Source organism: Barbatula barbatula, assembly GCF_947034865.1.
Source record: "Barbatula barbatula genome assembly, chromosome: 1".
In the NCBI taxonomy this organism is placed as follows: domain Eukaryota; kingdom Metazoa; phylum Chordata; class Actinopteri; order Cypriniformes; family Nemacheilidae; genus Barbatula; species Barbatula barbatula.
The window spans coordinates 16,617,489-16,631,436 of NC_136766.1; the positions used below are offsets into that span (position 1 = coordinate 16,617,489).

The 13,948-nt window shown below is 40.2% G+C and overlaps 1 protein-coding gene across 1 annotated transcript; it reads right to left on the reverse strand.

The window, feature by feature from the left end:
* Positions 1-918: 918 nt before the first annotated feature.
* sall1a (spalt-like transcription factor 1a) lies at positions 919-13,616 on the reverse strand. The gene is made up of 3 exons (XM_079465478.1): positions 12,735-13,616; positions 3,471-6,874; positions 919-2,477 (listed from the first exon to the last, which is right to left on the reverse strand). The coding sequence occupies exons 1-3, from the start codon at positions 12,805-12,807 to the stop codon at positions 2,037-2,039; spliced, it is 3,918 nt and encodes a 1,305-aa protein (XP_079321604.1). The 5' UTR covers positions 12,808-13,616; the 3' UTR covers positions 919-2,036.
* Positions 13,617-13,948: the final 332 nt, after the last annotated feature.

Sequence of the window (13,948 nt, forward strand, 5' to 3'; positions counted from 1 at the left end):
TTTGGGAATTTAGCCAGCTATAAAAGCCCGCAGAGGAGGGGGCGTGGGGAACGAAAGATGCAGAGCACGAATTAACAAATCCTGCATTGCAGGAAGTGCAATGGTGTTTCAGCAGGGGCTTTATATTATTTTTGCATTATCTTACATCAAATATAAATAAGTCGATTTAGGTAGATTTTTTAAAGCCCATTATTTATCACTGGCATGTTCTGAAGGAACTGGTGCGCCTTGAAAGTAGTGGGACGGTAAGATATGGATACTAGCTATATTAAAACGATTGCATAAAAATAAAACCGATAAGTGCTTTTGTTTGGGAGAATTAAATCCCGTGAAATTGAATTTGTGCAGCACAAAACTAATAAATAATAACATAAACAAAATAAACGGTCTGCATCAAAAAAGTAAACTAGCCCCTTAGTTGTTAGCACAGTACAAAATGTTGCTTTTAAAAGTTCCTTACCTTTTATTGTATTAAAAAGATTCGAAAAATACACACACTATTATCTTGTATGAAAAGTTTCCTTTACGAGACAGACATGGCAAACCAATCCATCTAAACAAACGCTGAAAGAAAGGGGCTTCTAAAGCGATCGATTCTTTAATTAAAGATGCTGAAACCCGTCAGCCGCCAGAATGATGAACTCAGAAATCTGACTTGCAGCGGAGCTGCATGTTTTTTAATGAAGCGCTCTGTAATTGCATCTGCATCCTGACGGACTCCCTTTGACACGCAAATGTTAAATGTGTAGCAGACTTTTCGACGCGTTTAATTTAATCGAGAGCAAAAAACAGTATTTTGACGTGTCAAACTTATCTTGTAATGCAAAAATCTGTTTTCAAACAGCCAAGGTGATCGACAAAACCCGAAACAAGATTTAAGCAAAAAATAACCATAAACACCGACACACTTTTTCTTTTGGAAAACGGATGTATTTGATTATTAGAGTAAAGAATTACAGTATAGCTGTTAGTAGGTATTAAACTGTAGAGAAACTGGGCCCTAAAAGATCTTCAACCTTTCCAAGAAAGTGCATGTAACAGTCCATATATATATATATTTAGATACTTATAAAAACACTATCATCATTTGCCCCGGCCGAGATGGACTTCGAGTAAGACTATGTACAATTGTAAAAAGAATCTGATGCTCCACACGTGTATGGTGCGCTAACACACGATGTGCAGTAGATGTTAACGAATATGCTAGTTCTTAGCAGCAATTTGAAAGCCCAGCAAATCTAAATCTCAACAGAAATCTCTGCTCACTTCATAAGGGAAATGTGGACCTCATCATGTTCTGTCATGTAACAACCATTTATGCTTTGTATTCTACAAGCACAAATAAAGAGTGAAAAACGGAACACAGTTAAAAGAAAAAATGAAACAACAATTAGGAAGAGAAAATACTAGGCCCAAAATAAACAGCTGAGGGGAAGAATTTTTCTTTTTATCTTTAACTTCTAAGAGAGAAAAGGGACTAACCTGTGTCCCTGGATTCATGAAACGTTGATATTTCTCAGGTAAAAGTTACTACACAGCTTGTAAACCATCTAGCACAGATAAGTGTACAGTATTTACAGCCTTAAGTTACACTTTGTAAGCTCTAAATCATTACATGAACATCAAGTTTTGTTAACACATACTACAGATAGAAAATAATTTAATGCCATGATGAAGTTCTCTACCAAGGAAAGCTAATTTTCAAAAGCACACTTTAAAACACTCGTACAGAATGACTCTGCAGATAAAACAGAAAATTCTGATAAAAGCATAAAACTAAGTAACTGTTAATATTTCCACTTGGTTTTCGAGCAAGGTTATAATCACTAATAAATAAGCTCCGTAAAACTATAACATGTTGTACATTGTACAAAGCGAGTTCTTTTCAAACTTTTCTTCATAAAGTCTTAATTGCAAGCAAAAGCTGAAATAGTTTATTTTTCTTGCTTTCCTCTTTCATTGACGCGCATACAGGGACACGTGTGTGGCCTGTCGAAGAGCGTGTGTGTTTGTTCATGAATACAACAAAAAGTTTTCTAGTTGGTCACAATCTCCTTGTCCTCCATGAAGCGAGTGAAGCGGAAGGGAGTCCCATTTTCGGTGTTTGCCATTTTTTCAAGGCCAGCCAGAGCAGGATTGGGCTCGGAGTGATGCAGCTTCTCCATGCTGCCTGTAAAACCTCCGATGGGTGAACTGCCCCCGTTACCCACACTCCCTGACAGTGGAGGTGGCAGTCCTCCATTCTGGATAACAGAGATTTCGTTGGTCTTCATAGCCAGGCCATTCGAGAATGCAGCAGCATACTGATTCCAAAAGCTGGTTGGATCTCCATTTCCAGCTCTGCCAGTTAGGTCCTTTTGGAAGAGCTCTGGGAACTTTACAGGGTTGGTGCCTAGGAAAGCCATGGGACCGTCTACTGAAAGCCTGCGACCACGGCGAGCAGGAGCGCTGTTCCACATGTGGGTACCCATATGAACCTATGGAGAGAGAGAGAGAGAGAGAGAGAGAGAGAGAGAGAGAGAGAGAGAGAGATGAAAGAAATGGTTAAAAATGTGTGGCTCTGGCAATCTCTTTTTTTAACAATGTTTAAAATTTGGAAACATTAAAATGAATAACACCTGAGATGATGCAATGGAAAAAGAGAGAGCAGCAAAATAATTAGTATCAAAATAGTCCACTGGAAACAGCATGTGACTAATTATTAAAACAAGAGTAAAATGTTTTAATGAGATGATGGCCTACATATACAACAAATGGTCTCTGGTGGTCATGTGTCCAGAGAAAATTGCACTGTCCACTCTCATTGTGCCGGACTGTATCGTAACTGACACTTGCCCCCCGTTCGCCCTTGAAGCATGCTATACATCGCCCTTTAATAGTTCTTTGTATAATTGTTGTAACCGTTAGTGTGGCACTGAACATAAGGTCATTTATTTCAAGGCTGGATATTTTTATGTGACATCAGTGCATCACGTTACTACATTAAGCTATCAAATAACATGTTTCTTACAGTAGTTTTTTATGTAAACCTTTTCATACATACAGTTTGTGCTCATTTGTAATTCATTTGCAGGGAACATTTTAATTAAGATTAACATTTTTTGCTTTGTGACTTGCCATGTAGCCTGTACTGTGTCAGGTTTCCACAGAGTCAACTGCTACATTCACTTATCCATACAAAACCCCTGAGATACTGTTTATCTGTCTGCTGGAATTTTTTTAACTGGTGATCAAAGAGAAACTTGTGTTTCTCAAGAGATAAAACCCTGGAAAAATTCAGAACACACCACTGCAAAGGGTGGTTGCCGTTGGTTAAGTGAATCATTCCTGGCAGTATTCCACCAATATAAAGCTTTTAGCCCAAATTCATAGTAATGGGATGACTCAACATTTCCACTTCCCATTCATTATATATAGTCGTACAGAAATTTACGAAGAATTTGCATGTAAAATAACAAAGTAACAATTACCTTGAGATTTCCTTTGGTGGTGAATGCTCGTCCACAGATGGTGCAAGCAAAAGGCTTCTCTCCAGTATGGGTTCTCTCATGGATCTGCAGGGCACTGGAGGAAGAAAATGTCTTTCCACAGGCGTTGCAGTTGTGCTGCTTAGGCGTCCTCCTTGGTGGAGCAGCTGAAAGAACTGGAGAGGTGGAAGCAGATGAGGTCACAAGTCCTGAGGGCAAGTCTTTTACATCAAGTTGAAGACCATGCAGAAAGCCATTGACCTCAGTCTTCATCAAGGAGGACAAGGGTCCAACAGAAAGAAGCGATGGAGTTGGGCTGGAGGAAAGACTGTTGTTGGGCTCAAAGAGCTGAGAGGGCAAATCTCGCATCTGATGGGTCAGCATATGTTGCTTCAAGTTACCCTTGGTGGAAAAACCTCGGTTGCATACGTTACAAATGAATGGTCTCTCTTTGGTATGGCTTCGGTAGTGGATATCCAAGGCACTCTGGCAGGCAAATGTCTTTCCGCAGATATCGCATGCTGTATTCTTAAAGGTGCCTCGATCACGGAAGGGGAAAAGCATACTAAGAGGCTCTTTCAATGGATTAATTGAAGTAAGATCCAGAGCTCCAGGACTGGCAGAATGAGTCTGCATAAGACCTGCGCTAATGTGCTCAAATGACAATGCCCGCTGCTGCCGATCCTCGAGACTTGGAGATTTTTGCTGTTGGTGATTTCCATTAGTGGGTGATGGTGCCTGCATGGAAGAGGTAGATTCAGAGACAGCTGGACTTCCGGCACTTTGGCTTTCAATATCGCCTCCAATTGAAGAGGAGTCATTTGTGAATCTGTCTCCTTCCATGAATCCATTCTCCACTGATTTCTCTTGTCCACAATTAACTTCTTCTGCACCTTGGTTGGCACTCTTTTCCTGGTTCGCCATGCCTGATGACTCATGTGGTGTAGGGGATGAACAGAGGCTGTATTGAGATGCATCAGCTGACTTTGGAGTGTGTGGGATGCTGCTGTCTGGCCCATCCTCAATTCCCTCCATATTTTCATCAGAGAAGTTGTCGAGATCATCAAAATTTCTCTCATCAAATGAGCCGGCATCAGACCCCATGGATTCTGGGTAGCTGTCAGGAAGAGGGGTGTTGGGGATCTGGCCACCCATATGCATTCGAATGTGCTGCTGCAGAACAACAGCATTTGTGAACTTCTTCTGACAAATAGGACATGAGTGCTGGACCCTCAGTGGTGGCATTGCTCGATGGACACTGTAATGAGTCTTCAGGTTTCCCTTGGTGGTGAACGCACGACCACACACTTTACATCTGAAAGGCCTCTCCCCAGTGTGCGTGCGGTAGTGCATCTTCAGGGCACTCTGGCAACTAAGAACACGGTGGCAGATAACACACTCATTGGGGTCTGTCAATTTCCTGTCAATGTTCTCAACCAGTTGCTGAAGTTTGGATGTTTCTGAGCCCTGCAAGGGATCAAGCAGACCACCAAAAGGAAACTTAGCTTTGAACTGCTCTGACATCAGGGGCATTAGTGGATTAGTGGCCATTGGAGGGCTGTTGGGGGTGGTGTACTCAATGGTGCCCTCTCCAGCAGCACTCACATTAGTTGTTAAACTGGAGGAGTGGTGGTTTTCTTCAGTTTTTCCATTTGAGGTAGGCAAGGTTGTGCTCTCACCCTCTTCAAACATCCTATCTGTGTTTTTTGTGGCTGCTTCAGCTGGACCTGAGTCACTTTTAGCAGAATGAGAAGGGCTGCTTATAACCAGTAAGTTATTCTCTTCCTTTTTGATAAATGGAGGCAGAGTTGGTATTGTTGGTGGAAGTAACATGCCTACAGAAGAGGTCAGAGTCGAAAGTACAGGCTTGCTATCCAGCCAGCTAGTAACTGGCTTCTCAGGGGGCATTGACATTCCATAGGGAATGCCAGTACTTGTTGGAATATTGTCTAAATGCTCTGGAACAGGGTATGGATTCATTTGAACGTGTGGATACTTCTCCTTATGTCGCTGAAAGTGCACCTTCAAGTTACCACGGGTTGAAAAGCGATTCCCACAAATGTTGCACTTGTACGGCCTCTCACCTGTATGAGAACGTAAGTGAATCTGTAGAGCACTGTCGCTACCAAACACCTTGCCACAAAACCTGCATTTATGTTTGAAAAAAGCATCCTCAGTGCTACTCTTCGGTTCAAAAGATGCAACATTGGGTGGCTTGCCTTTTCTTTGAGCCAGTGCAGCCAGTGAGCTGAGATCTTCAACTGTAGTACCAACACTGGGCAGTGCACTGGAAAATATTGGATTGCCTGGTGGGGGCTGAGGTAGAAGGGTATTAGCCACAGGGTTCAAAAGATTACCCATCCCAAAGACTGGTGTGGATGGTTTTGCAAGTGATGGGTTTGCTAATTGAGGATGCAAGCTTCCCGTATGGGCTGGCCTCTTCTCAGAAGACTGGACATTAACTGTAGCTGCCCCCGGTGCTCCGAGGTTTTGAGATGACTCTCCCACACTAGAATTGCTCTGAGGTAGCTGCGCAGCATTAGCCATCTGTTTCAAACTGCTAATGCTTGCAGACTGGCTAGCTATGCTCTGTGCTAAACCTGCGGCAGCTGCCAACTGTTGAGACAAATGGGAACTAAGAGTGGTTAGTGGGCTAGCACCTGAAACTGAAGTGACTGGTGAAGAACTAGGTGGTACTTGGAGCTCAGGTGATTGGGAAGCTAACAGAAGAATCTGGTGACGGATCTGCTCAATGAGCTGCAGCTGATGAATCTGCTGCTGCTGCAGTGCCAAGAGCTGCTCCATAAGGGCTGGCACTGCCACCCTTTGTCCTCCCGCTGATCTTGTCTCTTGAGAGAACTGAGCCACAGCCACTTTGGTGCTCTGTAGGTTTTCAATAATGACATTACTGTTAATCATGGAAAAATTTCCCAGCTCAGTTAAGTTGCCCAGCTGAGGTAGTGAGGGAGAAATGGCAGAATTTCCCAAATTGGACCCAGTGCTGCCCAGAGGTCCATGGCTGTTTCCAGCACCACCAAGTGGGCTTCCACCCACCGCATGCCCACTGCCATCATTATGTGTCGCAGAGACTTCTGACACATCTGTGTCCATGGCCTCCTCTTTGTCAAGTATATTCTGCTCCAAAAGGTCGGCCAACTCAGCTTGATCTGTGTTATTAGTTGTGTCATTCACCTGCTCATCAGGATTATGAGTAGAGGAGCCCGGGGAAAGGGTTCCGGAGGGAGAAACTGGATTTTCATTCACAATTAGAACTAATTGATTCTTAGCGCAATTCTTCTGGTGGTGTTCAAGATCCGATAGTTCAAAGAACTCTGCACAACATCTGCCGCAGACATGGGCACCCGAGTCTTTGCAAGGGGAGTCGTCTGAGTTGGCCTCTGTGTCCCCTGCAGAGGAAAATAAGGGGGGGGTGGACAGGGGGATTAGTGATTAGATGGGTTTGTATCTGAAGAAGCAGCTTTATCTGTTCAAATTCTTTTGTTGTTAATCTTCTGTTAATCAGTTTAATGCTTATCCTCCCCAAACGTTCAAAAAACAAACCATAAAATGGGAACAAATACCAAATAACAAAGAGAAAAAAAATCTCCACACACTACATAGAGCTATGATGAAATAGGATAAGAAACTAAATCAATAGCACTTTTACAATATTGCTTAAAAGTGATCTTTGAAGATGTGTATCAAAGTCCCATCAATTCAACCACCTTAGGTAATCATTTTCTTCAGATAATCCATCAGAACATAAAAATACTGTGAACTGAGAACAATGGGCCCTAATGAAATTTCATAGTGGGTCATTGATTTCCAATATTTCATACTCCTCAATGTCTACATGTCCACTAGGCACAAATCAACCATTTGAAGGACTTATTAGACTTTCAATTTGCTGTCAACTTTGCTCATTTTCAACCAACTGCAGGCTTCTTAGACAGGTTATCCCTGTCACTAAACTAATTTGTATCCAGTCAGGCTGCAATCAGGACCTGACAGGGACAAGTAAGCCTTTATAGAATTGTTTTACCCAGTTTGGAATTCTGAGAGAATACTTTAAGATTGAATTTGCCTAGCATCAATCACTTATTTAGATTTTGTAGAATAATGGTAAAACCAGTGATGACTTCTAACAGTAAAATAAAATGTAACATTTATCTTTTTTCAGCAAAACAATATTTTTAGTTCCTGCATATGGATCATATAATAATTAAATAACTCGCCAAAAATAAGATCATGTGGCACTTTTTTTATTGACCATGCCTTCAGAAAAGAAAAAATTAAAGCAAGCAAGAAAAAAGGGCTGTGGTTCTTCACAAGTTTACTCATTCTCTTCAACAACTACCCCCCTGCCTTTTTGTCCATAAAAAATCATGCTGTTTAACATACAAGTTGATTTACAAATTGCAATTCTTTATAAATCACACTCATTGTAGTGCTTCGCTCTCAACATTTTCATCAGTGTACAGATTCATTTGCAAATGAAACCCCTGCAAGAAGTGTGTCCCAGCCCTGTGGAGAGACAGGATGGCTCCCCATTGTTCCCCAGCATGGGAGTGTCAGAGCAGGGGAGTGGGGCGAGGGCCCGGCCTGCTCATCACGGCTGGCTCTAAAGCAGATCCTGTTTAATTCAGGGATTATCTTCCCCCTGTGTCTTTCTGAGCTGGGACATCAGATAACGCTAAAGTTGCCATGACAGTAAAGCCGTGTCTCACACAACCAATGTGTTGTGCAGACAGGAAAGTCAACTTTTTTATAAAAAGTTTTAATATTAAAAGTCTGTTGAAGTGAGGCTAACAAGCATAAAAAAGTGATTCAATTTAGTGTGGGGGTAGTTGAAAAGATTAGTTGGAAGCAGTGTTAGGCTTAAGCAAAATTAAGACACACAAGTTATTATAATGGAAAATAAAACTTAAAAAATTTATAAAAATAAGAATACTACAGAATAAGAATAATAAAATAATTATAATCGACAAATTGCTACTTTTAGTGAAATGGTAAGTATACACACTCCACTTGTGTATTTGGTCAATCTAAATCATGTTCAGCCCATAATTCCATAATTCTTAATTTTATTCTGTGCAGTTTGTTGCAGACAAAGGTTATGTGCTCGAACACTTATCTTGTTGTAACAATCAGTCACTATCATGGTTCTTACAGTTCTCTAATAAATATCTTACTGTATAAGTAAATGCCGTAATGTGCCATACAACAATAACAGAAAAAATTAAGGAAAAGCAAAAACAAGAACCTTTAATAAAAACTCGCTACATAGCCTACATTCTGAAAAACTAATTTAAAAACAATTTAAATATACAATACAGAATGCTTTGCTACTATAAAAGCAAAATTAAATTAAAATGAGCAATAACACATTTCAAATGTAGCCCTACCTCACAATGTAACCAACATTATTATTCATTCTATTATACATTAAAGGATTGAAAAAATATGTATTTAATTTAAGTATAAAATTTAAATTGGCATATGAACTGGTAATTTCTAGACCAATATGCAATATGAAGTCAGTAGAAAGAGATATTTTACTATAACCTAATAATAAAAATCATTCAATTATGTTGTCCTTTCCCACGCATGCAAACACTGGTTCAAATCACAAGAATAACTAAATAAATGAATACAAATAATCTAGGGTTTAAAGACTTAAATATTTTTCTATTCAAAACACTTGCAAACAATTTTGAACATTTTGTAGCATCAATATTAAAGCACTTCATTAGACATAACTACCAAAGCGCAACGGGCAGCTCACAATGGCAAATGTAGTCACTCTACAGGAAAACGAGAATCAACACAAGTTTGACATAGCTATTGTGCACTGTGAGCACAATAGCTGATACCGAGCTGCAGAATAGTTTGCTTTAGTGTCTCTACTGTGAAGGATTTGGGTTGTCATCATCAGCATGCTACAGAGTATGGTCAAAAATCCTGTCCTAAGAAAATTAAGGTAAGGAACGTAGAGGATCAATGATGTGGTAAGAAAAAAAGAAAATAGTCAATGAAAAACAGAAGATAAATATAAATAAGATAAATTTGTAATTTCTACGTTACTTTGCTCAGCTGCAGGCGCCGTGCTAGTTGTGACTTCGAAGAGCGAGTTACTGTTCACTCACAACCTCTTTCCCTCTCTCTGTCTTTCACCCACCCTCAACTTTCCCTCCGTGTCCCTCCCTCACTTTCTCTCGCAAGCCGCAGAAAACTTCCTACTGAACACTAGATGGTGTGCCTGGGAAAGTCTTTTCTGCTGGTCACTAAGCCCTTGTCCTAAATTTCTGTGACATTCTCCCAAACAGGGACTGTTGTGAAAGGAGGATAAAAAATATCATCAAACATCAAAGACACTTCCCAAAACTTCCACTACATAAACACTGGCAAAACGACAAGATACTAAATCTCTGATGTTTGCAAAACACAACGCGTTGCATGCTCAGTGTGTTTTGGAGAGGGACCTAATCTCTCTGGGTGGGAGTGTGGCAAATTTGTTGAGGTGAAAGGGGAAAGCAGACACATTGATGCTCAATCCCACCCCCCTGGGGCAAAAAGAGCCCCTGGCTGGCTTTTCCACAGTGCGTGGAGGTCAGAGACATGCTATACGAGAACACACCGTGACATGAAATCTCCTCACCTCCCCGCAGAGGGAGCCTGGCAAAGGTTAAAAAAGCTCTGCATCCCACCCTCAGTGACAGGCCAATAGGGACAGACTCGCTGGCTTAGTCTCTCCCTAATACCGCTTCGAATACCTCACAGAGGCTGCCAACCATGTGGAGAAACAGAAGCTCTTCTTTAAAAAAGTTCAGGTGAGAAGGCACCAAGGGAAGTTTACCTTTTAAAGAACTTTTATAATGGCCTGGTGCACACTTACGGATTAGGACAGAAAAAACAAGCAATGTCTGCATACACCAAGATGAAGCATATAGATCAGTAAACTCTAAACTACAGATTATACATTTACCTCTTTTGTTTTAAATAGGCTCTATTTGGGGCTTACATTTTTTTTTGCTCGTTCAGCAGACAGCAGTTGACAAACACTGCCATTCACTTCTTTATTCAATTTGAAAGGGAAAATCCTGCAATGCGATTTAGAAAATCTGTGTTATTTTTATTCTGAAATTCTAGCAGAAATGACAAATTTCTGAATGTCCTTCCCATAAGAGTCGCTAAACAACTGCGTATTAAGCTAATAACTCTTAACTCTTGATAATTAATGAATATAATATCATTATATATATATATATTTATATATATATATATATATATATATATAAAGGGCCTTATACATAAATCGTAATACGCATCAACGCATTGATGTTTTGACATGCAATAGCCTAGCAACTGGTGTCTAAAGCTGTAACAAGAAGCACTTTTTGGGTTTTATTTTAGAACACATGAAACCAGAAAAACAACTGCTCGCTACTCCAACTTAGAGAGCCATGCTCACAGCGGGCAGCAGGTTCAAGTATATGTACGAACATTATGGAAATGGTAGATATATGTTTTATACGTTTAAACTTTCTCTTTTGTATTAACGGAATAAGTAGGCCATTTCTGTTACATTCTTCACGTGTTTATAAACTTCAATACTTACTAACTACTTACATACTTAAACACTTAAAATTAAAAATAGTAACTGAAAGCTTGATACAAACTTAAAAGAAAAAATTTTCTAATTTAGGATCTAACTTCGATATGAAACAAAATCCTTACCTCCTCGAAGGTTCCATTCTAATCAGCAACATGATCGCCTCCTAAACGCCGAGTTAAGCAAGAGATAGAACCGTTTTCCGAAATACTCCGTTTAAAACGCGCGTCAATAAGGCACTTTACCAATCAAAATGTTAGGTATGCCATATAAATTATTTTATAGCTTGAATGAATATGTGGCGGCCTTTGATGTATGCAATTCAAAAATAGTAAAACATGTAGCCTACAAGCTAAAAATCTATGGTCAATGACTGTTGCAAAACATTTTAGTCACTGCCTTCAAAAAAGAACGGTTATAACGCCGAAGACTAAGAAAATATCAAATCTGCATTCGATGAAAATATAAAAAGAAATTGATAATTACCATTCGATTTTTACAGTTACTGTACAGCTTTTTGCTGACCTTGTGTAACCCGAATTACACTTAAGATATTTAGTAATTGTGGGTTTTGAAACCTGGCAAATCATTGTAACAGCGGTGATGTGTGGGACAATGTGTGTTTTCAAAAATGTTTGTCATAGGTTTCTAATAAGTCAGTTCTTGAGCAGAAAACTAATTTTAAAAAGCACTTTTAGCAGACAAATTGGTATGAGATATTGACTGACGTTTCGAATACGCATCTGTAAAACTCATTTTTGTTGTCTAAACTGTAATTAAATAATCCTGACTATATGTGATACCCTATTTACCGATAGCCAACGACTTCAGGCTCTGTCAGTCTGGTTGTGTTTACACAATCTCAAAGAAAGTTGAAATCAAAGTTAAAACATCGATGAATCACAACAATTTTCACAATTTGCTGTTCGTTTATTAAGCTGCAGGGAAGGTTGCATGATAAAGTTTTTGAAGAGGAAGTGCGACAGGCATAGTTGTCCACTCGGATAACAAAGATAAAACTCTTGATCTGCATTTAACACAATGAATCGCTTAATATATATATATATATATATATATACACATATATAACCTAGATTGCGGGCTATTACGAGCAAGAGAGATGCAATATCCTAACCAGCAGAAGATGCGAGGGGGGGGAAAGCTAAAACCACGCGAATCCCCACTTGTGTGGACAACTTAAACGGGCCAGAACAAAACAAATTCGAGAAGCTTTAACTTTTAACTATGACTATTCTCCAAACATGAATACACTTCCTAATAAAATAAAGCACTACTTGACTGTATTACACCTTCGTCCATGAGAGTCAATTTGAAACTATCAGCTACAAAAATATTACCAATAATGAGATATCTTTAAAAACACACCTTTAAAATCTTGCTTCGGTTTAAGTAAGGTGATTGTTTTGATGATAACAAAGTAGCCTAAAGCTTTCCAAAACAGTAATTCGATAATAGCACTTTGCCTCAGGAAGATTACACATTTCTAAATCCCTTAAATTAAAAAGTCTTGTGGGAAGTGAGTTTAAACTAAAAGTAAGTAAACCCGAAATTTATTAGAAAACATTTGTCACAAATGTTTTAAGCCAAATGTTACTCAAAAGTGAGTTTGTGTGTGGAAAGGGGCTTAAACTCACCATTGTGCTCGGTTAGGACCAGCTGCGAGTCGGACTGGAAATGCTGCGGCTTCGCTTGTTTCCTCCGCGACATGCTGGCTCACGCATCAGCCACGAAAGAATAAAAATACTATCAAATCTGCTCAAAATTACGGAAATGGAGCCCATCCACCGCGCATGTGTCCTGTTATGATTATCAATAATACCTCACGATTAATCATGGAGGGGGGTCCTCTGAAAGGCGATTGGCACCTTGCCAGCCCCCTATTCAAATGAAGTCTCTTTAATCAATTAGCCGCTGATTTGCTGGGGACTCTTGTCTCTCTTGCTGCTCCCACCCAATGAGTTGATCCGTGTGGAAGAAAGGCTGGATTTTCCAACTCCCTTTGGATGCAGTTTAACCCTTCTTAGCAACAATCTGGTGGCTACGTAGAGCTTAACTTGGTCACTACAGGAATGTCAATTTCTCGTTCAGGACACCAACCGTATCATTTGATCTTTCGGGTTATCAAACTGGTGTCCAGAAGTTGCAATTCACCAAAAGTCTCCGGATTGCCAAACTCTCTCCGGTATCTCTTCGCAGAGCCTTTCCAGCATACTTTTCCGCAGCTTGACTTCGCGGAACGTTGCGTCGCGTATCCTCGTTCGTGATTGGCATTAAAGTTGTTGTAATTCAGTCCCTGTATGACTGCAAGCACACCGTTTCTAACCTAGTCGGTCTTTCATCAAGGCAACGGTGGAAAAAGTAGGTCGGTTGAATGAGTTTCGTGCGTAATGGCAACAGTCGGCGTCTCGAAAGTCCAAAGAATGTATCAAATGCCCCAAATCAGATTCATCTGATTATTGCCGAACTGGATCAGTAACACGTTTTCATCACACGCCGCATTCAGCGAACAAACAAACTTTAAGGGCCCATGCACAACGGTGAGAAATCGAGAGCCCCACCCCTCTGTCATTCTATTGGTCACTGCTCTGTTCTATCATAGCTCTCGGTCCCTTTCAGTCTCGCGCACCCACCTCTCTTTCCCACTCTCACCGCAGGACCGATAGACAGAGAAAGCGCGCACGCTTCACACCGAACCTCTTCAGATGAGAGAATCCAGCCTATATGAAAAACATTTCGCAAAGCACATTTGTGCTTGGTTTATTAACTTTCAACGTGGTTGCTCAAAGGACAGTTCACATATATCTCTTAAAAATGTAATATTTGGAAACTGGTTAATGTTTTGCATATA

What these genes read in the sequence shown, in the direction of transcription:
- sall1a (XM_079465478.1), bottom strand. Translation starts at nt 12,807, where the DNA reads ATGTCGCGGAGGAAACAAGCGAAGCCGCAGCATTTCCAGTCCGACTCG. An exon ending in GGTCCTAACCGAGCACAATG is followed by an intron (nt 6,875 to 12,734) that starts GTGAGTTTAAGC and finishes TTTCCTCTGCAG; the next exon opens with GGGACACAGAGGCCAACTCA. An exon ending in CCACCAAAGGAAATCTCAAG is followed by an intron (nt 2,478 to 3,470) that starts GTAATTGTTACT and finishes CTCTCTCCATAG; the next exon opens with GTTCATATGGGTACCCACAT.